Here is a 24,628-nt window from a genome sequence, read left to right as displayed (position 1 = left end):
CACTCCCTCCCCTCCACCCCTCCTTGGTTAGTTCCTCAGCCTCGAATTCGGGTGGATCTCCGCCGAGGTCCGAAAGATTCCATCTGCCCGGTGGTGTTCCGTTCCTTTCCGCCAAATTTTATGGGAGTTTCGGGATGCTGTTGTTTTTTACACTGTTGGCTCTAAATCTGCTTATCATGTTGGGTATGCCTTCGCGTCCTCTGTTGGAATGGAAAGTCATCTGCTGCCACCTAAATGTGGGGTGTTTACTGCGGAATTGATGGCAATTTCCCAGGCCCTTACCTTTATTAAACAGTCCCAACACAACTGCGTTTTGTTATGTACGGACTCGATGAGTGGCCTTCTTGCTATTGACCGGTGTTATTCGCGCCATCCCTTGGTCTCTGACACCCATGACAATCTCGCTGATATTCACCGTGCTGCTTGTTCCATTTACTTCCTTTGGGTCCCTGGCCATGTGGGTATCCCGGGTAATGAGCTCTCTGATCGTTTGGCTGGGGGAGCAGTCACTTACCCCCGTTTTCTGTAACCCCTCCTGCAGCGGATTTACGGCTTCACATCTAATCCCACTTCGCACAGTCGTGGGCCAATTCTTGGGAGGCTACTCCCCTGTCTAATAAACTTCGTGCGATTAAGGTGACACCAGGCCCATGGCGTTCTTCCTTTCGTCTCTCCCGAAAGGACTCGACCACACTGTGCCGTCTCCGCATTGGCCATACCAGGCTGACCCATGGTTTTCTTTTGCGTGATGAGCCACCCCCACTATGTGTTTGTGGAGGCTTCCAGTCGGTAGCCCACATTTTGGTTGAATGCCCCCTTCTTTTGGCTCTGCGTGCTAAGTGCAGACTCCCCCACACTTTACCTTTGATGTTGGCTGACGATTCACAGATGGTCTCTCTGGTTCTCGGTTTCCTCTGGGAAAGTGGTTTTTATTCTCAGTTTTAAGGTTTTTAATCTCTCTCTGGTGTTGGGGCAGGGCGGTGAGTGTTTGGGTGTCTCCCACGGTAAGCCGTGTTTAGAGATTCCCGATTCACCTCCCTGACCGAGATCCTCTTTTCTTCCCCTTTTACTCCGTTTTTACCCGTTTTTTTAAGGCTCGGTTAGTCTCCTTTTCCCATACGTATTTCTACATTCTAGCGGTTGCACGTTTTAAGTCACAGGTGGTCTTGCCTATGCTGCTTCAGCATAGTGTTGGGTTCGTTCTCTTGCCGACTTCCCTCATTTTGTTTTTACCAATGACAACATGACTGCCCTTTCACGTTTTTACCTTTTTCTGTTTTATTGTTCTGAGTTTCCCGAGATGTCCCATTATCGGAATGGAGCATATTTGAAACAAGGGACTGATGACCTTGCTGTTTGGTTCCTTAAACCTCAAACAACCAACCAACCAACCAATCTCTAATCTCTCTCTCTCTCTCTCTCTCTCTCTCTCTCTCTCTCTCTCTCTCTCTCTCTCTCTCTCTCTCTCTCTCTCATATCTCTCTCTCTCTCTCTCTCTCTCTCTCTAATATATGAGTTTTTTGTTAACAATGCAGAAACTTTAGAATAATCTTCTTCCTGTTGTTTTCCAGGACTAACCAGGAGCAACTAAGGAAGGAATTAATAGCTAAGCAGGATGCTTATAATATGCCGAACAGCAGTTCTGTTCCCAGTTTTGAAGCTGAATTTCTCCTTGATGAGTCAAATCCATTCTCAAACACTACGTTATTTGACATTCTGAATACAACTGAAGCAATTCTGGGACTTGATGTTTCTACTGAGTGGAATGATTCAGAGTTTTCAGAAGAAAATAATCCCAGCTTGACTCTAAAAGATTATGATAATCATCCAATTTATCACAGATCTATGTTCTTCACCAGAGATCAGTATATATACATATATACTATATGTATAATTGGAAGTATAACTATAACTATACTGAGATCCCTAGTCTTCTTCAAAATTACAATGAATTCTTCACAGGGGCTTCATGATAGAATGTTTAATACTATATTGAAAGGAACGATGCGTTTCTTTGACACCAATCCATCAGGTACGTATAGCTTTATCTTCGTCTCCTAAAATTCAGTTTTTCCGTGTTTAAAATTGTTTATTTTGATAGGTAGCTTTATTTTCATTAGATAGTTAACAGAACTTCTCATGGAGAATGAGCTTATGCTTACCAAGCTGCAATGAACACAACTGGCATATGTGCAAATTTGTAAACCTGGTTGAACTCTGTGACTCGGTAATATCGAGGGTGGAATAATACTTAGTGGTTAATATTTATATTTTGGATCCACTGCCTCCTTTCCTCAATTTTCTCTCACCTCCTGTTCCTTTCTCTCACAAGAGGAGTCGTATCATACGCTACACATCTATACACCAGTGTTCTGCTTAGATCAACAGCTGAACACGGACCGACACTTCCATTTCACAATATTCGTAGTTCACTGTTTCCTTCAAAGCATTTATTCACAGTGTCGCACACATGAATCCATATTTTGTCAAATAATCAAGTGAGAACTTCAATTCTGATGCTATTTTTCTTATTTCATTTCTTTCCTGATTCTTTTATTGTGAAACATTTCCTAGCCCAATCTCAGACAGAAAAACTAGTTACTGTGTGCACTTATCTGTTTTTGTGGCAGATACTTAAATTCTTTTCATCTCAGCGTCATACTACTACTATTGGAATTTGCACACTATCAACATTCTCACCATTGTTACTGCACAGTCATTGACCTCTTAAGTCAGCGCTGTCATTTTTTTCTCTTTCTCAGTACTGGATCAAAAACAATTTTTCTAACAGATTCTACATTAAAACGTGTAGAAACAGTTATTATAAGCTATTACTGTTTCTTGATTAAGATGTTGCCAGTAATCTGTTTTTCTTTGCTAGTGGTGATTGTTGAGTATGTATTAGTTCTGTTCCTATTGTTTCTATGTACTGAATAATAATTGCTTTTTAAGGTCGAGTGTTGAATCGTTTCTCAAAGGACATGGGTGCAGTTGATGAAATGCTCCCTAGAGCTATGCTAGATGCTATACAGGTAACTAAAAGTACTTACACTTTTTCAGTAATACCTCATTTTAGCACTGTCAGTTTTTGCCTTAAATTCATAGCCCACAATAACTGATTCCAAAGGAATAAAATGTGTCTGTACCTCAAACTGTATATTACACATGACATCTCTTCCTATAGATTCGTTTTTAAGGCTAAGAGATTATAGTTGAAATGTTGGAGAAAGGATGACAAAAAAGTGGGTTCTCTCGGTGGGTTTCAGTTTCTCTCGGTGGGTTTCGGTTTCTCTCGGTGGGGCAAATACACTGCCTCAGTTTTTCGCTAGTCTATCTTTTTGATAGACTCCTGAACTTCCCAGTAACAACAGTGCCATCAATTTAGGGTTTTAGCCAACATTTTGTACCTAGTATTACATGGGCTCCATTGCTTTTTAGGAGCATTTCAAACTGTGGGACTTCGTTAAGAGTGCTTGAGTATAATTAATTCCTATGATTTTAATACTCTTTCATGTGGGAGGCATTTCTTTGGCTCTTGCACCGATACCTTGGTGTTGTTTACAACTATCATTATCTGCACTTAATGGAGAGTTTCCTGATAAAATGAAAGTATGCCCTTGTGTTCACTTCACACATTTCCACCTAACTGGGTAGCAGTCACCAATTACGCATGATTTGTTAACTGCTACGAGCAGAATAGATAAACATGTAATAATTAGGTAGTGAAGAAATAACAAATAAGATAATGCAAACAACTACTTCAAAACAATAGGTAACAATTGGTGGGCGACAATGAGCAGTCTAGTACTTGAGGCTGATTCTTTTGTGCGCCATCCTGTACCACTGAAATAATATTGTAGAAATTCTCGTATTCTCTTTACTAAATGTAACATCAGACGCAAGATTATGGAGTTGGGCTTCATTCGGTTGTAACATAACTTACATAACTTACATAACAGTGAACATGCTCTTATATCTTGGATCAAAAAAGACGGAAAATGGCTATTCGTGTGTGCCGTGCCGACTTCTAATAACAAAAAACTCTTGCCTTTTTACAAGTATTTCTTCTGCTTTTTATTGAAATAGTGAAGTAAGCTGATATGCAGTTTTGTCACCTGAAAAGATGTATGTATTACGTACGACATAATTTTTATGTAATATACGTAATTATAAAACAAGTTTTAATTACCGGTCATGGATCCTGAATTGAATCCGAAGAGAACCAGAAGTTCAAAGTTCAAAAAAAGTTTGAAACAGATCTAGAATGGACAGTGGAACTGCAATGAGTGGCCATGCGAAGGAGTAAGAGTCCGTCTGAACTGAGACTGAGACAGATGGGAATGGGACTGAGGCTGGAACGAGACCGCTGACCTGGCGTTGGGGGAACAAGACTGACCATTTCCCATTCCTGGGAACTATAAGTAGAAAGCCTTAGCTGAAGTGAACTGTGAAAGATTGTTTCTTAGAATTCATTCTTTGCTCATTCTGTTCATCTCGATGTACCGTTCCTTTGGACCTGTTAGTTTGCGAACGACCCATCTCTACACAGAACATTTGAATTCTCTGGTTCCTGCCTTCCATTCAACTCAGAATCAGGGGGCCATAATCAGTTCTGAGAATAGTTCTGCAGCTTGTGAGATAGATAGATATAGAGAGAGAGAGAGAGAGAGAGAGAGAGAGAGAGAGAGAGAGAGATTATTTCTGGTGGAGGGTTTCATAGAGGAAAGCAGAGAAGGAAGTGAAGAAGAATTAAAAACTATTAATGTATGCCATTAGACGTTTTATTAGTGCAAAGACAGTTCTTCCATAATTTCACAGTAGATTTCTAACACACACAATAAATTCTCATCAGAATGTAATGCCGGCTGGTGTGGCCGAGCGGTTGTAGGCGCTTCAGTCCGGCACCGCGCGACCGCTATGGTTGCAAGTTCGAATTCTGCCTCGGACATGGATGTGTGTGATGTCCTTAGGTTAGTTAGATTTAAGTAGTTCTAAGTTCTAGGGGACTGATGACCTCAGAAGTCAAGTCCCATAGTGCTCAGAGCCATTTGAACCAGAATGTATTATAATATTTATTAATAAAATTTTCAATTTTTCAGATATTCCTTGTCATGACAGGGATACTAATAATGGTCGTAATTGTGAACTATTACTTCATAATTGTGATCATTATCCTTGGTCCATTGTTTTACAAAATACGCTGTGTGTACCTTGAGACAGCACAAGACATCAAACGACTGGAAGGAGTCAGTAAGTACATCACCATTTATTTAAAGTACCTGTAACTGAAAAATGTAAACACTGATTTTTGCTAAGGTTGAAGACAAATGTTAATTAAGCTTTCAAAAGCTTAACTCAGCAGAAAATGAATTCAAAACAAATGTTTGAAATGATGATCCAGAAAAAAGCGGGCAACAACTGTAACTTTAAGACACTTCGATTATTGATGTGTAATTAGTCTTTCTCTGTGATATTAGGGGTTTGCTAATATGTTAGAGACATAAGATTATGTCCTAACCTTAATTTATGCAAATTGTGCTGCATTGCTGAATATAGTAAGTTGTCAAATTTTGGGAAAGCCAGAGGCCTGCTTAAGTCTAGTAACACAATTTGAGAAGGCTCATTTGCAAAACAGAGTATTTCTGGTCACTATAACAAAAATTTATTGGTTTACTGACACAAATTACCTGTGCACTTCACATCCCAAAGAGATGACCATATTTAGCCAGTTCATGGAAGTGTTTTGCCAAGACAAAATGGTCTCAAACATTGTTTGTCAGGATTTTCTGTTACTCCATGTTCCTTTGGAAAAATACAACCTCTCCATCCCTCCAACAAGTAACACAAAGAGAAGCAGGATGATAGTTCACTAATTGTTGTTTAATGATCTGCCACATGATATCAATGTCTTGGAGTCAGAAATATTTTTGAACATGTTTCTCATATACTGTCAGTGTTTTTAATTGGTATCATGACATCAATGTTTGAGCTTCGATAAACTTAGTTTCCACTAATACAAAATACCTGAAATCCATACTCCTAAAATGCTTAACACTGAAAAAATCATAAAAATAAATCACCTCTGTATCAGTGGATAAACAGTTCACTACAGGTATGTTCGCACTCTCCACTGGAAGACAGTTTGGCAGAACTCTTACTCTGTTTCACAAAAAACGACTTGTGGGATGGGTGCTACTTCAAAGGCCATCACCATCACTAATTTCTTAGTTTTCTTTTTTTCAAATATTAAGTATCCTGTTGCTTTAAAACTTGCCAGAAAATGCTTTCAGCTATTATTTAGTTCTCGTGAATCTCAGATTGATGTTAAAACATTTTCAGGTGTTGCGCTGGTAGGCACAAATAACTTCCATACAGTAAAAGCTTCCAGTACCAATAAAATTGTACACTTGAATTTGCACACAAAAAGTAGTGGTATGTTGTAAAGTCTAGACAAAGATTTAATAAACCCCCAGCCTTAACAACTATTTCCCAACATGTATATTCCGTTTGTTGCTACACATTTGGTGCATTAGAGATAGGATCATGGTGCCTCACATTGAGTTTACATTTAAAATTCCAAATTGATCAAGGCAAGTGTGAACAGTCATGCGTTGCTGCTAAGTAAATGTCCTGAGTATGAGAGTCAATACCAGTCACTTCTTAATTTTTTTTCTGTCTTTTCTCTTCTTTTCTTTTCAAAATAGGCAGCAATGGTTTGAAAGCCTTCTGTGGTAAGGTGGTGCCCTCATTCTGCCATTGACCTCTACTAGAGGACAGATAGAAGTTCAGAGCATTTTCTTGTCCTTGAGAAGGGAAACTGCCCCTAAAGGTGAAAGAATTACAGTCATTGTGGATGAAAGCAATGGCAACCACTGCATTTAGGATGCACAATCTGTGTTCACAGGGAATGTAGGCTGTAATTGAAAAAGTGTAATGATGATATCTCACTGAACAAAATATTCTGAAGTAGAATGAGATTTTCACTCTGCAATGGAGTGTGCCCTGATATGAAACTTCCTGGCTGTTTAAAACCGTGTGACAGACTGAGACGCGAAGTTGGGACCTTTGCCTTTCGCAGGCAAGTTGGTAGAGCACTTGCCCTTGAGAGGCAAAGGTCTGAAGTTAGTCTTGATCCAGCACACAGTTTTAATGTGCCAGGAAGTTTTATTCTGAAGTAGTCTCCCCATTGAGATCTTCAGGAAGGTAGGTGGTCAGAAGACAGATATCTGGTCTAAATATTATCTGGTAATGTAAAAAACAGCAGAAAGTGGCCTATTTGGAGTAGGGTTCATTGTGAGTAAGAAGGTGGGGCAAAGACAGAGTTGCTGTAAACATTAAGTGATACAGCTGTACTAATCAGGAGTGACAGCAAACCAATGCCAACAACAATAGTTAAAGTGAACATGACATCATCACAAGCAGCAGATACAATAGGAGATACTGACATGGATCAAAATATAGTAATGATGAAAATTAGGATGAAATTTATGATATTTGACCAGAAAAATAAATGTGCAATGAAGTAGTGCTGAATTACTGAGGAATGTTAAAGTGAATTTGAGAGGTTGTAGATACGAGGTGCATTGAAGTTCTAAGGCCTCAGATTTTTTTCTCCGGACTGGAAAGAGATAGAAACATGTGCATTGTTTTAAAATGAGGCCACGTTCATTGTCAATACATCCCAGAGATGGCAGCACCGTATGGCAGATGGAATTTTACCGCCAGCAGCGAGAATGAGAACTGTTATAAATACTTAAAATGGCGACGTTTTCCTTACTTGAACAGCGTGCAATCATTCGTTTTCTGAATTTGTGTGGTGTGAAACCAATTGAGATTCATCGCCAGTTGAAGGCGACATGTGGTGATGGAGTTACGGATGTGTCGAAAGTGCGTTCGTGGGTGCGACAGTTTAATGAACAGAACATCGTGTGACAACAAACCGAAACAACCTCGGGATCGCACAAGCCGGTCTGACGACATGATCGAGAAAGTGGAGAGAATTGTTTTGGGGGATCACCGAATGACTGTTGAACAGATCGCCTCCAGAGTTGGCATTTCTTTGGGTTCTGTGCACACAATCCTGCATGACAACCTGAAAATGCGAAAAGTGTCATCCAGGTGGGTGCCACGAATGCTGACGGACGACCACGTGGCTGCCCGTGTGGCATGTTGCTAAGCAATGTTGACGCGCGACAGCGTGAATGCGACTTTCTTTTCGTCGGTTGTGACAATGGATGAGACGTGGATGCCATTTTTCAATCCAGAAACAGTGCCAGTCAGTTCAATGGAAGCACACAGATTCACCGCCACCAAAAAAAATTTCGGGTAACCGCCAGTGCTGAAAAAATGGTGTCCATGTTTTGGGACAGCGAGGGTGTAATCCTTACCCATTGCGTTCCAAAGGGCACTACGGTAACAGGTGCATCCTACAAAAGTGTTTTGAAGAACAAATTCCTTCCTGCACTGCAAGAAAAACGTCCGCGAAGGGCTGCGCATGTGCTGTTTCACCAAGACAACGCACACGCACATCGAGCTAACGTCACTCAACTGTTTCTTCGCGATAACAACTTTGAAGTGATTCCTCATGCTCCTTACTCACCTGACCTGGCTCCTAGTGACTTTTGGCTTTTTCCAACCATGAAAGACACTCTCCGTGGCCGCACATTCACCAGCCGTGCTGCTATTGCCTCAGCGATTTTCCAGTGGTCAAAACAGACTCCTAAAGAAGCCTTCGCCGCTGCCATGGAATCATGGCGTCAGCATTGTGAAAATGTGTACGTCTGCAGGGCGATTACTTCGAGAAGTAACACCAGTTTCATCGTTTTTGAGTGAGTAGTTAATTATAAAAAAAATCTGAGGCCTTAGAACTTGAATGCACCTCGTACTGTGATAATGAGTACCACAGTAGTCAGTTTTGTTGAGAAGGAATAGAAATTTCTGGAAAGAGCAATCACAGAAGTTAGACGGACAAGTATAGGTATAAGAAAGGTAATTGCAAGGGAATCTTGATTGACAGAAGAAACACTTAAGCTGATTGATGAAAGAAGAAAATATAAAAATGCTTAGGAAAAAGACAGGAATACATCAGTATGCCACTCAGAAATGAAATCAGTGGGAAGTGTTGGGAAGCGTTGGGAAGCTACAGTAAATTAATTGCAGAAAATCTGAAGAAATTGAAAAAGAAATGGTCATTGATAGACAGATTAAGTATATTGAACAGACAAAATAACTTTTAGTGAAATTAAAAACAAAGCAATAACACTAACATCAGGAGTGCAATAGTAATTTCAGTGTTAAATTCAGAGAGGAGAGTGCATCAAGGGCAGCTGTGAGGGAGAGAGACTGTCTGCCAACATAATAGAAAAAGAAACATCTTGATTTGGAAGATACAGGACAGGTTGTTTCAGCTCAAGTGTCCAACTGTTGGCAGCTGGGTAAGGGTGGCCAAATGACATAACATGTGCAGCAGTGCTGTCTGGTGGATTGCGTATACTACGTGTGTGTGTGTGTGTGTGTGTGTGTGTGTGTGTGTGTGTGTGTGTGTGTGTGTGTGTGTGTGTGTGTGTAAAATTGTTGGGGAAATTGGAAATGAAATGATTATTCAAGTTAGTGTGCAGATTCAGAGACTGGAGGCACAGCATTGTATTTATGGAAGAGTGTCATTCTCATTATCCAGAAGGTATCGAAGACAGATAAGCTGACAGTCCTCACATTTAACAGCTTGTGTACCCAAGTTACTACAAAGATCTTAATTTGTTTGTGCATTCATGATTACTTATGTCTGTATGTAAGTGAACCATGTACAGTGAGGTAAAGCAGAAAAGAAAAGAAATTAAGCATTTGAGATACGCTGTTAAAGGATGATGCCAAAAGTAAATTGGATTAATAAGAACTGATGTGGTCCTCTGCAAAGCTGGTGAGAAAAGAGGTAGATGTTAAACACTGACTGAAAGGACAGAATATTTTGATGTGTTCAGAAGGGAGAGAATAACTTCCATGGTACTACAGTGAACTGCAGAAGGCAAAACTGTGGAGGAAGACAGAGTGGAGTGTATCTAGCAAATAATAGAAGACACAGTGTGTTTGCACCACTTCAAGGTGGTGGTTGGCACAAGAGATCCAGGTCTGTCTCCAAAATTATGTAGAAATTGTTTAAACAGGCACTTCAGTGTTATTTGCAGAGTATCCATGCAGAAGTTTCCTTACTCTCACCATTCCTTGCATAAGGAGGCAGTAAAACGTATCTGCTTTGCGTTAAACGACACCGTACACTACATATGTGCTCTAATGATTTACAGGTATTTAATATTGCTATAGATTTTTGTGACACATTTTGGTACTAAAGTTCAGACCTATTGTTTCGTTGTCTCTGAATACAAACACCTTGGCCTGTGTTGTAATTCTCATCACAACTATATCTTAAACCCAGAAAATCACTCCTACTCTTGACAACGTTTACCATTTTTGCCGGGTACATGTATGCATAGTGCTTTTTCCCCTCTACTACATTGATATTACTGATGACATTCGTAAACTGCTCAGCTTTCATACTGAGAACCATTATCAACAATTTTACAAGTATTTAGGTGACTTGATTGGGTTTGGTTTGATTTATTGATTAATCTTTAAGCATTTAACATGCAGTTGATGTTGTCATTTTAAATGCGTTGTATAGCTACATAAGAAGTCGCACATTTTAACATGTTCAAAAATAAATATATCATTTATACTGGACACATTCAGTAATTATTAAATATAAATTCACCATGCACAATGACAAAAGGAGGAACAGCACATATAACACAAGCATAGACTGAAGAGAAAAAAAAGTTAACAAATATAAATGAGATATGCTTGATACATAAAGATGCATCATAGTTAAAATCTGCAGGTGATGTGTTAGCTTTAGTAGATATCCTTCTCCGTAGGGAATTCGCTGATGGGATAGAGGACCTGGTAATAGTCCCTCTCTTGAAAAGTGCCAAAATGTCTCCTATACAGGAATTCCAGTTTTATTGTAGTTTGTGTATTTATTAATCCATTTCTGTAGGTTGTGCATCTTAGGAATTGAAGTTTTCAGACTTGACAATTTGTTTCTTGGTGTTTTTTGTAATGCTTGCAAACATTCTTAACAAAATTACTTTCACAATATAGTGATAAGTTTTCCACAAATTTGATTCTAGAGTTAGCCAAAACATAAGAGCATCTTGCTTGGATCCTCCTACAAATTTAATTTCGTGTCCCTTTTACAAGAAGCAGGCAGAACTTCCACAAATGGTCTAATGGATGCCACTGGCAAGATAAAACTCTGAAGTTTCTCTTGGCTAGTAAACCTTTTGACATACACACAAAACAGTGCAGAATTGGTTCATTCTGCTATTTTACACAATGTGCATCCTATTTGGATCACCACATTTTATTGAGTTGCTGTACCTGGCATTTGAGGTAGTTAAATTTCAAAATTATCTCGCATTCACTTTCGCCACAGTCACACCATCTTATGGCAGCAAAATTTGTTTCAACTCACTGGGTGGAAGCTCCCAAATTTGCCATTTCGTGTTAGGTTTTCTCAACCTAGACAAATAATTTTATCATACGAGCGCTCGGTGGCTTTCGCACATTAATTGCACGTCCTTTGACGAACACTACACTTCATTTATATTGCAATACTATTGCACAAGTGCGTGTGATTTTCTGTACATTTATTTGTAAGCCTTCAATGCTTGCACAAATCTTGGCAAATCTTCTGTCAAAATGTTATGCAAGGCATACTTCGTTTCTTAAATTTTCCTTTCACATTTCATCTTCACATTAACAATTATATTTTTAATTTCAAAATATCACTGTTTAACTTCTTTTAAATTTCTTGTCCTTTACTGTGAATATTTCGCTTAGTGTCAGTGATGTGCTTTGTCTACTAAAATAATGATCCTTCAGTAGATTTGATGTACAGCTAAACGTAATACAAAACTTACACCCAATAAAAGATCTCTCAACATCTAGTCGTCTTGTCAACTGTGGCATACAGTTCCTCTCATTACACGTGCAGCACTGGTACTTGTTAATGTTGAGAATTAAATTCCAGTATGGCTCTTCTTGAATAATCTTAGTTCCTGAAACATTTACAAAATATTAAATTTTGATTAATTACTGGAACAAATTATTGGAACATCTACTATTAATAATAAAATATCAAATCAAGATTAACTTTGCTGCTCCAAAAACGCTGCAGAAAAAATCTGAAATGTGAATATGATGGAATTTCAAAATCAAAAAGCACATGCATTTCAGTCAGTTGTGATGGGGAGAGATTAAAGTAGATGTACAGTAACACTTTGTATTTAATGTTTCATTTTTCTTTCTCCATTAATGCCACTTTACTATATCTTCTTGGTAGATTTCATTTTTGTTTGGTACAGTTGGGAACAGAGTAAACTTGTCAATGTGTTGGAGTAATACTGTTTTGTATCCACTGAAACATTTGCAGCTACACTAACTAATACTAGATTTGACAATTATTGTTGCATCATTAAAAGTAGTTTAATGCTTTCAGCTCGAAGCCCAGTGTTTTCGTATGTATCGGCCTCTCTCAATGGCCTTACAACAATAAGGTCATCAGCAGCACAAGAAATGGTCATGAAAGAATTTGACAGCCTTCAGGTATTCTTTATTTACATTTTTATTAAGATTTATTTAAGGTCATGTTATGTGAAACAAAAGTATAATTAATTTAGGATGCTGCTGCTGTGGAATGTAATTCTCTAATTTGGTTCTTTAATTTGTTGTAGTTTATATTGTGATGTGATTATATACTCAAACACATTCAAATTACTTAAAATAAAAATGTTTGATACAGTGAAAGAACTGACCCAGTAATTGCATCTAAGCTTGTCTGAATTTTCACTGTAGGTTTATCAACTTTCTCCCCTTAAATTTAAAAGTACTGCTGCAAACTTGTTTAAGCTAAAATTGCAGACAGAACTGCTGAGAAGGATCTCTTTGGAAAAATTAGTAAGAAAAGAATATTCATATAAATAATCAACGAAGATGACACAAGAAAGGTTAAATAATACACCACGGCCATTTCATTTTGTAAGAGAGTCACAAGGAAAGCTAGCCTGAAGAAGACCATTATTGGCATCTTTAAAATAAGTCATAAATAATTTAAGTGCTAATAATTAACTCTTACGCTCAACTTTTTATTTTTCCCCTCTCCACTTGCCCAGATAGCTAAGTTGTGTGTGCATTCTGCACTCCTGTAGGGTTCTATCACTAAGTACACAATGGTCTGCTATCTGTGGTAAAGTGTCAAGGTCACTAGTGCAATTCATTGACCTTCTGTGTACAGGAAAGAGGCCTAACAAATTTTTCTTTAGGCCAGTATCATTTACTGCATTCAAAGGTGATGCAGTAGCTGCAATGGTGAGATTTCCCTGTTCTTCTGCTTGCAGAAATGTAACATGCTTCACGTCTGTTGGCAATCAGTAATTTATAAGTGCATGTTTGGTGTTGGTAAAGTTTTCTTGAACCGTTCAAGGCATTTGTTTGGATGCTGTGATGTAGTTACTCTCTCACTGTAGCTAACGTAAGCCAGGTTAACTGACTCTGTAATTAATCAATACTGTGCTTTTTTATCCTGATAAGTGTGTCGTTATGTGAGTAAATAATAATAGAAACACTTGCCATTTCAGTTTTTTACTGCATTCCTACTCTTACTTAATTTCTCGTTGTACAGATTGAATTGTTTAACAGTTGCTTTTCAACTGTCTTTTAAATTTAGTTTATTTCGGTGAATCCTTTAATCTCCTTGGATAATTAATTTTACAAAATAGATCCTTAGAGAAAATGCTGTTTAGAGTTACACGTTTTCTTTCTTGGAAGTTGACTGTAGGTTTTGTTTCATTGTCCTGGACAGAGCTGTCTGTGCAGTAATTATAAAGGTTGTGATTTGCAAAACTGATCATTAACTGCGCTCACATGATGTAGTCGAACCCCCGAGGCTTTAGATGAATCTTTGCAATGAGTGTAATTATTGTTCTTGCAGATTCTTATCACCCATTTCTAATTTTTGAAAATTGTGTATTCTTTAGACACATCAATAGTGTTGTCCATTAAAATACAGCACATGGGAGGATAAATAATGAAATTTTATGTACTGTGTGTACAATACTGCAGGAAGAATAAATTTCAGAATTTGTAGATGATATATTGGGTGCAAAGTTTTGTATACACAGCTGCTGCCTCCAGTGGTGACAGTGCCTCTGACCCATCAAGGCATAGTCGAACTGAGCTGTTTCAACTGTACCGCAGTGTGTATCAGTTGTACTGGCTAGTGAGTCAGTGGTGGTGTGCCAGTCTTTTTGGCAACCCATGCCCATACATCACTGAATGCAAACAGCCAGCAGCCTTAAAGTGCCAGAAATGCAATGGCTGCTTTCCAGATGCAATGGCTGCTTTCCAGATGCAATGGCTGCTTTCCAGATGCAATGGCTGCTTTCCAGATGCAATGGCTGCTTTCCAGATGCAATGGCTGCTTTCCACATGCAATGGCTGCTTTCCACATGCAATGGCTGCTTTCCACATGCAATGGCTGCTTTCCACATGCAATGGCTGCTTTCCACATGCAATGGCTGCTTTCCACATGCAATGGCTGCTTTCCACATGCAATGGCTGCTTTCCACATGCAATGGCTGCTTTCCACATGCAATGGCTGCTTTCCACATGCAATGGCTAAGCAGAAAGGTGCTGTACACATTGCTGAGGCGTGTCTAGAAAGGCCATGTGGTGCCACCACTCTGTCCATTGTTGCTGATGAGTTCATTACTGATACCCAAGTTACCTGACTTGGTTGTGCAATCCTGCACTGTCTAACAACCCTACCACAACAAAGGTCAAAAATTAATTATGATTGTGGTGTTGCTCATGCTGCTAAATCTGCATTTTCGGGCAACAATAAAGTTATATTATGTGGCAGGTGTCATTAGAGCACAGTTATAAAGTCATTTCATGAAATGATGGATAAACTAGGCACTCGTGTTTTCATGTTTCCCACGCTGGTCTCATTGTAAAATCATGGCTCAATTGTCAAAAATCTAGGTGGTGGTGATTCCAAACTCAGATGCAGAAAGGCCTAGGTGGTGTTCTGCGATATTCAAAAGTATTATAGATGTGTTTCATAAACCATTCTTGAAGATTAAACATTTGCAAGTTAGCACAATGGTGATGTAAAAAAGTAATCAGCACTCCAAATTTAAGTTACACTTCTTTTTTATTACTTTTGTTGCAATATCACGTAACACGCAAAACATCACTTCACAATATAAAACACACTTGAAAATATCTTCCTCACTGTTAAAGTTCACATTTTATAAACTAAAAATTGCGTCTTTTCAGCATGACGCCCAAGACTGGACTCTCTAATAACCACTTATGCGCCCAAAAATCAGAGTCAAAAGTACGTCAAAGATCATACTGACAAAAGAAAGAATACCCATAAGAATAATATCATTGCAACATAACATATCGATGTATCAAAGTACCTCTACATTAATGAAATCAAATCTGAATGTTGTCTCAGAAACATGTTAACTACTTTACAGAAACACAGTAGAATATTGCTGGTATCGAGAGGTTGAGGTGAGGTGCCGTAATGGTTACGTAATTAAAGTCCCATTACAACTGCCAAGTGAGCACTGTGTGTGTCCTTTTGGGTGTTACTCATGTGGGGTCATTGAAGCCCTGCGTGGAATTGAATATATTCCTCATGAACCTACTAATTTCGTATGTGCATGACAATTTGGGCTCTTTAGCAGCACAAGTGGCAGTCTTACAAAATGATAAATTTAGTCTCAATCGGCTCCAATCCTGCTAGTGTCAAATTCCAACATGTCCTTGTAAACTTTTTTCTTCAGTGAAGTGTCATATTACCTTATTGCAAACGGCATTCAAATTAGATTTCTGAATAACACTGCACATTCTTCCCTCATATGCAGAATATAGATGGGGCTACTCCTGCCTACATTCTATGGTTGTATGGAAATGCTGATCTTAGACACAGCCAAGCATGTAGCGCATTTCCAGCCAATTTGTTGCATACCACCATCGTGGTGGTTTTAATGGCCATCATAGTTAAGTTACTTTTCATTCCCATACCCTTCAGAAACAAAACTTACCCAGCTGTCAAATACACCATAATTGTTTAAATCTGGGGTTCCCAACAAAATTTTCTCGAGGACCCCTCATCGAGCATGATTGGTACCTTGTCATATCACAGTATCAAGTACCTAAAGAAGCCAAATTAAGAGTCTTTTTTATACGTTCTCTATTTTTGGTACTTAGGAAGAAACATTGGCATATTCATTATTCAAAAAATTTGAGCTTAAAACTATTTCAATTTAACCATCATGGTTATTGTTAAAATTTTTATTATTGCACAAAATCTTTATCTTCAAATCTGGGTGTTTAGTATAACAAACTCCTTAAAAAAAAGTGTGTGCAGTGTCAGTTGGCTCTAGGAAGATGCTAGACGCAGAAGTTAGCGTTTGCTAAAGCTCTGCTCATGCGGGAAGGGGCCAAAACATAAAAATATGTTATCATGCGAAATATATTTAATATATTTTTTATTCTAATAGCATCTTGCAGACCCCTCCGGGGGTCCGAGGACCACCTGTTGGGAACCACTGGTTTAAATAATCAAAATTGTCCCAGTGATTCATAACAATTTCTCCTTTGTTCCTCCATCAAAGATATTATATTTTGTACCTAATATCTTAAAATCATCAAAATCCCTACAGTAGTTCCTCAGACTAGCCCAGATAAATAAAAAGAAGTTAGCAGGGGGACTTCAGTTTTGTACACTGATGAGCCAGAATATTACGACCAATGCCAACCTTGCAGATGAATGCCTTCTGGTGGTGTTGCAAGCATGTGGTGCAATGAGGAAAGAATGTAAGCAAAAGAGAGACTAATCAGCCATCATTATAGTGGAAATACAGCCAACATATGCAGAAATTCACTAATGTAAGTAGTTTTGACAAAGGGCACATCTTGCTATGGCCCTGCAGCTGGAAATGATAATCTCTGAAATGGCAAAGCTAGTTACCTTTTGCCTTACTACTGCCATGAGCACCTATGAAAAGTAATGAATGATTGTGAAATAATCAGTAGACCATACGGTATTGGATGACCACATCTCATCACAAAACGTAGAGGTTGGAGGATCTCCCATGGTTTAATCGAGAATGGGCCGTGATCTGTGGCAGGTCTGATGACAGAGGACAAAGTTGGTGCAGGCCCAAGTGTTTCGAACTAAAAGTCTCAAAGGCCATAGTTGAACATGGAGCTCCACATCACATCCTACGTATTCGTATGTTGATGCAATGACATTGTGTGTTATGATTGCAGTGGGCACAGCATCACTGAGTTTTCACCGTGGATCAATAGAAACGTGTCGCCTGTCAAATGAATCACATTCCTTGTTACACCAGGTCAATGGCTGGGTCCTTACACTCTGTCATCCATGCGAATGGCTGCACAAAACATGCACCACGCCACAAATGCAGGCTGGTGAGGGCAGAATTACACCGTGGGGTACACTGAGATGGGCTTCCATGAGATCTGTGGTGGTAATCGAAGACATAAAGACAGCAGTGAACTATGTGGACATCGTTGTGTACCACCTGCATTGATTCATGCTTGAAGTCTCCCACTATGGCAGTTGCATCTTTCTGCAGGATAAATGTCTGTGTTGCAAGGTCTGAATCATGCTGCAGTGGTTCGATGGACATTGTAGTGAACACACATTGAGGTTCACCAGTGAATGTGCCTACTGTGTATCCAGTGGAACATATATCGGGTACCAGCTGCATGCCTGTAAACCACCATCCCATAATTTGTGTGACTTGCTTGACCAGTGCATAGACATCTGTTGCCACATACTTCTGGAATCACATGAAGGTTGCAGAATCCATGCCAATTACAACCTCTGTTGAACTGTGTTTGAAAAGTGGAACAACATGCTATTAAACAGGTGTTCATAATGTTTTGGCTCAAAAGTATAGGTAGATATAAAAAGATTTAATACAATGTTTTTTTATTTACTTACTAAAATATGACTATAGCTTACAATTTATGTTTGGGTGCAATAATGTTCATCCATTATGCTTTTGGTGGATAATGAATGCAAAATACATTCTAATCGCAAAATAAATTTTTTAATGATGTAATTACAGTATAACTATAAAATCTTCCTTCTTGTCAAATTTCATGATTCTATGTCAATGGGAAATATCTTACAGGTTTTGATGAGTGAGTCAGTTTGCCACAAAATTTGTGATGTAAATTACTGAATCTTTTTACTGAATTGACTTAGTAGTTTAAAATTTTTACACTGCCAGGGGACCGTGGACCTTGATTTGTGACATAAATTTGAAATTGATAATCTACCTGTTCCTGTGAAAGGAGGCAGGCAGAATGACCCAATAAGGGTACTGTTTACTGTTTCTACAGACTGAAGCATAATCCATAAAAAGTCAATAGTATTAGCTACAAGCATTCACTTGAATGAATATAACACTTGGAGATTTGAATAGACCAAAGGAATTAATCAATTCTGGTATTTAAATTTGTTGTGTTCCAGTATATGTTATATTTATGGTTTTATGCGCAGATTTTTGTAAGGCTTTTCTGTTCAAATTTTCGTCCTTGATTTGTCATCTCTATTACTACTCATTATTTCCTCAGGCCTCAATAAACTTACTAAATTTTCAGAAGCAAACCAATCAGGTTTATATTTTTCCCAACTACATCTTGATAAAAAGTTAATTATCTGCTGGTAAATCTTCCAGGTGGTATGATTGGTACTGTTGCGGCCTATGAAACTTTAATGTTTGTGATGTTTCATCTAGAGCTACACTGGATATCTTCAGAGGTGCTCCTGGTTCTGCTGAGTCCTACCAACTTTTTGGCAGGACTTGCAGAACCAGGAGTAGTTCTGAACATGTCCAGTGTAGCTCTGGATGAAACGCTTAGGAACATAAAAGTTTCATGGATGATAACTGTACAACCCAAAGATTTACCAGCAGCCAAGACTTCATTTCGTGGAAGCCTTGTTTATATAATCAAAAGATTATCATGTCAGGGAGTAAGATTTATAGATCCTACTTTATTCAAAATTATTATTGGAGCTTGTTTTCTATGTATCTTGCATATGAGCTCGACATTAAATGTCTTATAGTATTTACATTAAGTATGATTCTACTAAAAAGTATGATTGATACATTCACAAAATTGGTGAAATAACTTGGCTTACTTGTTGCAGGATCTCCATACATCTGCGTGGTATATCAGTATTGCATCAAATGCTGCTTTTGGATTTGTTTTGGATGCTATCAGTACTTCATTTGTGTCTGCTGTTATTTTAAGCTTCCTCTTAATGGATACAAGTAAGTTCCTGAAGATCAACTGTAGACTATTTTTTTATATTAAAAGTATGATATATTTGTTGTAAACACAAACTCAATAGTTGAATCTGCAGCAGTTACCAGAATTGTTCGTTTTTGAAAAAGTCTGCCCCTCCAATCTAAATCACCCATCATCGTCACTGCTAATTTGTTTTAAATGCAGATAACATTGATAAGCAGACCTGTGCTGTTATCACCTACAGAAAAACTTAATGTAATTTCGTAGTTAATAGCACTTAAGGTGCAAGCAACACATGCTGCTGCTTGGAGTGCCGAACTGAGGGTGGGGAGGTGTGACTGAGGTTCTGTAACTGTAAGGTTTCTATACAGGGCATATCACAAGAAGTAGAGGCCATGTGGAGGCCAAGCTGAGAGGGTCATTGGATGTGCACAATTCCAAGATGTGTATACAGTGCATATCACAGTGAGGAGTGAAAACTGACACAGATGAAAGTTTAGTAGAGGAAAGAAAAGAGGAGTGGAGAGAGTGAGGGGGCACCAAATGATGTCACTTAAACAGAAAAGATGTTCTCAAACTAGCCCATTTTTGGCATTATGAATGAGTTTATGGTAATTATGGTGATGTAATGATGCAAGAGATTTTTAGCATGTGTAGCAGCCAGTATTTCAGGCTGTATTTAGTTAGTTCGTTAGTTATTTAAAAACACTACGTAAAGAAACTGAAGTAAATTATGTAGAAATTGAACTAAATTACTTGAAAGTTATTAGAGCAAACTTTTGTATTTTCCCAGTGTTGCCTGTTTTGTTTTATCTTTTTCTTTTTGTAAAGCTAATGAACTAATTTCAGGAAGTTGACCACTGGACAATGTTCTTTCCAGGTACACTAGGTGGATATGTTGGTCTTGCGATTTCTCAGTCACTCATCTTGACTGGAATGTTGCAGTATGGCATTCGCCAAACTACAGAGGTGGTAAACCAGATGACATCAGTTGAAAGAGTTCTTCAGTACAACAACATAGATAAGGAACCCTCTTTTGAATCTGAGCCAGGTAATAGCAGTAACTTTCCACAAGCAATTCAATACTATCTTTAATTGCTGCAATTTTTATGTTCATAAATGGGCACAGTGGTTTGCATGTCAACTTGAGAGGGTTTTTTTTCCAGCTGCAACTGTGTGTGAACTTATGTGCCTATCATGAAAACTCAAATTTTTAACATTTTTCAAAGAATTACAATCTATGGTTAGCTGGTACCCAATAAAAAGTAAAATGTATCAAATTACTGATACAATGGGCATAGCTCTCAAAATGAATAAAAAAAGTACCAAAAAAATGAACTATATAAATAGTAAGCAGCCCTGTATTACATTGAGACATATTACTAAAACCTGAAAGATTACATTTCACAAAAGGATTTCTGATGACAAACTGCAGCGTAGAAGAGGAACCATCTAGATAGGCCACAGCTTGGCTCCATGTAGGGGACTCTCAACTATCGATCACCATCAGTCAGCCAACAGCTCAACTGCACAAGCCCCCTCCCCCTCCCCCCCTCCCCCTCCCCCCTCCCCAGATAAGGACACCATACTGGCTGTTGCAGTGAAAACACTGGCAGTTGCTATTTGCCATCAGTAACAAACGGCCACCACCAGACAATAAGAGGGTTGACTGAAAAGTAATGCCTCCACCGTCGTAACTCTTCAACAGTTGGCAGCATTGGTATGTGGTGGCAGGTACTGCCTTTTCCATAGCCTCTTCTCTACAGCTCCCGTTGGTGGGAAGCCTTAGCATTGAACGGTTGTGTTGTTACAGTGTAAAGTACGGAACCCTGTGCAGACGGCCAGTCAATGAGATTTAACCAAGGTGCAGTCATTGAATTCTTGACAGCAGAAGATGTCACCCCAAGGAGATTCATCAGAGAATGAAAGCAGTTTATGGTGATAGTGTTGACGTGAGCACTGTGCGCCTTCATTTTCATAACTCCACAGGAGTTCCCGGCATATTTAAAGTCCGTGCGCTTTCATTTCTGGAGTCAGCATCCAGGTTACCCATCAAGCACAGATCTTCCGATAGCCAAACAAAGTAATATGTGACCCACACATTCATGTGAAATGTGATTGTGCTTGCAGTTTCTCTCGAAGTGATAAGACTATCATCCTGAATCAATCTTTCAACATTTTGCTTGTGAAATTAGGTGGTTGCTGTCACAGGATGTCCAACTCTTCATTTGTCAGGCAGGTCAGATCAGATGTTCTTGCCTCGACATCTTTGAAGTTACTCACCCAATGAGACACAGTACTCACATCCCCCTCAGGGGGTCCACAACTCTTTTGTGGATACGTGTGTAGCGAGCACGGGACCCCGAGCTAATGTGGCCTTCCTTCCTTTCCGGGCTGCATACCTTCCCTTTCCGCATCCTTCCCCATCCCTATCTTAGCCCCTCCTCCCCTCACCTCTGGCTCTTTCCTTCCCTTTCTCCCCATCTGGGAGTATGGTTTGTGCCTACGTCCGGAGACGGACGCTCGTAAATGTACTGCTTTCTTCGCCTTCCTTGCTTTTATGTCTTCTTCCTTCCTTTGTCCTTCTCTTTTCCTTACCTCTTCTCTTTCCCTTTTCTCCGCTGCGGCGTTTGAGACCTCTCTTCTTTCCTTTCCCTTGATCTTTCTTCCTCCCTGTGCGTGTCTGAAGGCCGACCCACGCCTTTTGTGCGTAGCCGGTGACGGGGTAACGCGTAATTCCCCGCCCCGTCCCAGGTAGGACACGTACGTACCCCCTGGTAACGGCCAGGCCCAGGGAGGGGTGATTACCCGAGCTGATACCTTCCGAAAGTGCCGATTGGTCCCTCCGTCCGTTTGTCGGGAGGTGTGACCTGAGGTGTGAACAATCACCTAAGGCGGGAGTGCCCTCAGAGAGGGCCCCCACAAGGGAGGAGCGTGCCATCGGAGACGCCGGTAATCATGGGGGATTCTTCCGCAATGGTTTCCTCACCTTCCACTATGTCTGCTCACAAACGTAAGTATACTGAGTCTCAGCCACAGACGATTCTTCCATCGTTGCCACAGTTCCTTGTTGTTTCTCGGTCTGACGAAGGTCACGACTTCTCCACGGTCAACCCTTTCATTATTCAGAAAGGTGTCGACGCAATTGCAGGTCCTGTAAAGTCTTGTTCCAGATCACGGAATGGCACCCTGTTGTTAGAAACACACAGTGCCCTCCAGGCACAAAAATTGCTGCGTGCTTCTCTGCTCCACACCTTCCCTGTCCGGGTGGAACCGCACCGTACCTTAAATTCCTCGCGTGGAGTCGTTTATACACGCTCCCTCGATGGATTGTCTGACGAAGAAATTCAGCACTACCTGTCTGACCAGGGCGTAACGGCTGTTCGTAGAGTTATGAAACGGGTTGACACGAACATCATTCCAACCCGCACCGTCTTCTTGACGTTTGACAAAGTTCAACTCCCATCGAAAATCAAAGCAGGCTATGAGAATTTCCGTTCGCCCTTATGTCCCAAACCCTACGCGTTGCTATCGGTGTCAGCGGTTCAATCACACCAGCCAGTCCTGTTCCAATCCGGCCAAATGTGTTACGTGTGGCAAGGATGCCCATGAGGGTGCTTGTCCACCTCCATTGCCCCATTTTTAAGGACGAAAAGCTCATCCAGGAAATAAGAGTGAAGGAAAAGGTGTCAACCTTTGTTGCTCGAAAATTATTCACCAGTCGACAGCCCACCGTGCCTCAGACAGGAAAATACAGCACTGTCCTTGCTTCTCCTCGGCCAACAAAGGAGGCAGCCACGCAGACTTGCGACCTCACGTTTAGTACCACGGTCGTCAGATCGGCCAGCGCAAAGATCGCCCGTTCCACCTCACCACTTTCGCCTGCGCACTCTATGGCTCACCCTTTGTCGGGTTCTGCTAAATCTCGAGCCCAAAAGTCCGACGCCAAGTCTTCGAAAAAAGAGCATACTAGTGAAGAGTTTTTACGTACCGCAACTTCACTACCATCGGTTCCTCCTTCATCTAAACATCATACTTCCAAGAAGGCTACAAAGAAACCCAGTTCCTCTCCTTCTCCGCTAAGGCGTGTCCCATCTACAGCACCACCTGGCGGAAATCGCCCTCGGCCGTCTTCTGTGTCGCCGAGGCGCACTGCTGGTGGCCGGTCAACCGGCCAATCGCTGGTGGCAGGGGCTGCTCCTGACCAACCTATGGATCAGGATCTTCTGCCTTCGGCTGAATGCCATTCCATGCTGTCGGTCGCAAGCTCTGAGCAGTCGTTGAGTTGACAGCACCCTTGGTCACATTCCTCCATTTTCTGTTCACCCCATGTCCATTATCCACTGGAATATCCGCGGCATTCGAGCCAATCGGGATGAATTGTCGGTCCTCTTACGATCCTACTCGCCGGTCATCTTCTGTCTTCAGGAAACAAATATGCGTCCCCATGACCGCTTTGTTCTCCCTCATTTTCAGTCCGTCCAATATGACCTCCCCTCTGTTGAAGGCACTCCAGCCCATGGAGGACTCATGATTCTTCTCCATGATACTCTCCATTATCACCCAATCCCCTTAAACAGTTCCTTCCAAGCTGTCGCCGTCCGTCTTTCCCTTTCTGGATACACGTTCTCTCTTTGTACTGTATACATTCCATCATCCACACCAATGGCACGAGCTGATCTCCTGCACCTTCTTGGTCAGCTTCCACCCCCCTATTTGCTGGTTGGGGACTTCAATGCCCACCACCCGCTTTGGGGATCTCCACATCCTTGTCCACGTGGCTCTCTACTGCTAGACGTCTTCCACCAAGCGGATCTAGTTTGCCTCAACACTGGGGTCCCCACATTTTTGTCCGCCTCCACGACTAATTTATCTCATTTGGACCTTGCGGTCGGTACTGTTCCGCTAGCTCGGCGCTTCGAATGGTTCGCCCTTGATGATACACACTCGAGTGACCACTTTCCATGTGTCCTCAGACTGCAGCCTCAACTGCCATATATGCGCCCGCGACGCTGGAAGTTTGCCCAAGCCGATTGGACACTTTTTTCGTCTCTCGCGACATTCGATGACCGTCGCTTTCCCAGCGTCGACGATGAGGTCACACACATTACCGACGTTATCCTTACAGCTGCGGAATGTTCAATACCACGCACCTCCGAATCGCCCCAGCGCCCCCCAGTTCCTTGGTGGAACGAGGCATGCCGTGACG

General features: G+C 40.5%; 1 protein-coding gene across 1 annotated transcript in view; it reads left to right on the top strand.

Moving 5' to 3' along the window:
• Positions 1 to 24,628, top strand: part of LOC126161283 (ATP-binding cassette sub-family C member 4-like) — a 260,323-nt gene that overhangs the window by 185,914 nt on the left and 49,781 nt on the right. The window contains exons 14-19 of the mRNA XM_049917023.1: positions 1,572 to 2,032; positions 2,953 to 3,032; positions 5,100 to 5,250; positions 12,554 to 12,660; positions 19,319 to 19,442; positions 20,300 to 20,470. Coding sequence (XP_049772980.1) covers positions 1,572 to 2,032; positions 2,953 to 3,032; positions 5,100 to 5,250; positions 12,554 to 12,660; positions 19,319 to 19,442; positions 20,300 to 20,470 — 1,094 coding nt within the window. The remainder of the gene's footprint in view (positions 1 to 1,571; positions 2,033 to 2,952; positions 3,033 to 5,099; positions 5,251 to 12,553; positions 12,661 to 19,318; positions 19,443 to 20,299; positions 20,471 to 24,628) is intronic.

The sequence above is a fragment of the Schistocerca cancellata genome, chromosome 2 (genome assembly GCF_023864275.1).
Source record: "Schistocerca cancellata isolate TAMUIC-IGC-003103 chromosome 2, iqSchCanc2.1, whole genome shotgun sequence".
In the NCBI taxonomy this organism is placed as follows: domain Eukaryota; kingdom Metazoa; phylum Arthropoda; class Insecta; order Orthoptera; family Acrididae; genus Schistocerca; species Schistocerca cancellata.
Note: the sequence above shows the minus strand (reverse complement) of the source record. Positions and strands in the feature narration are given on the sequence as shown.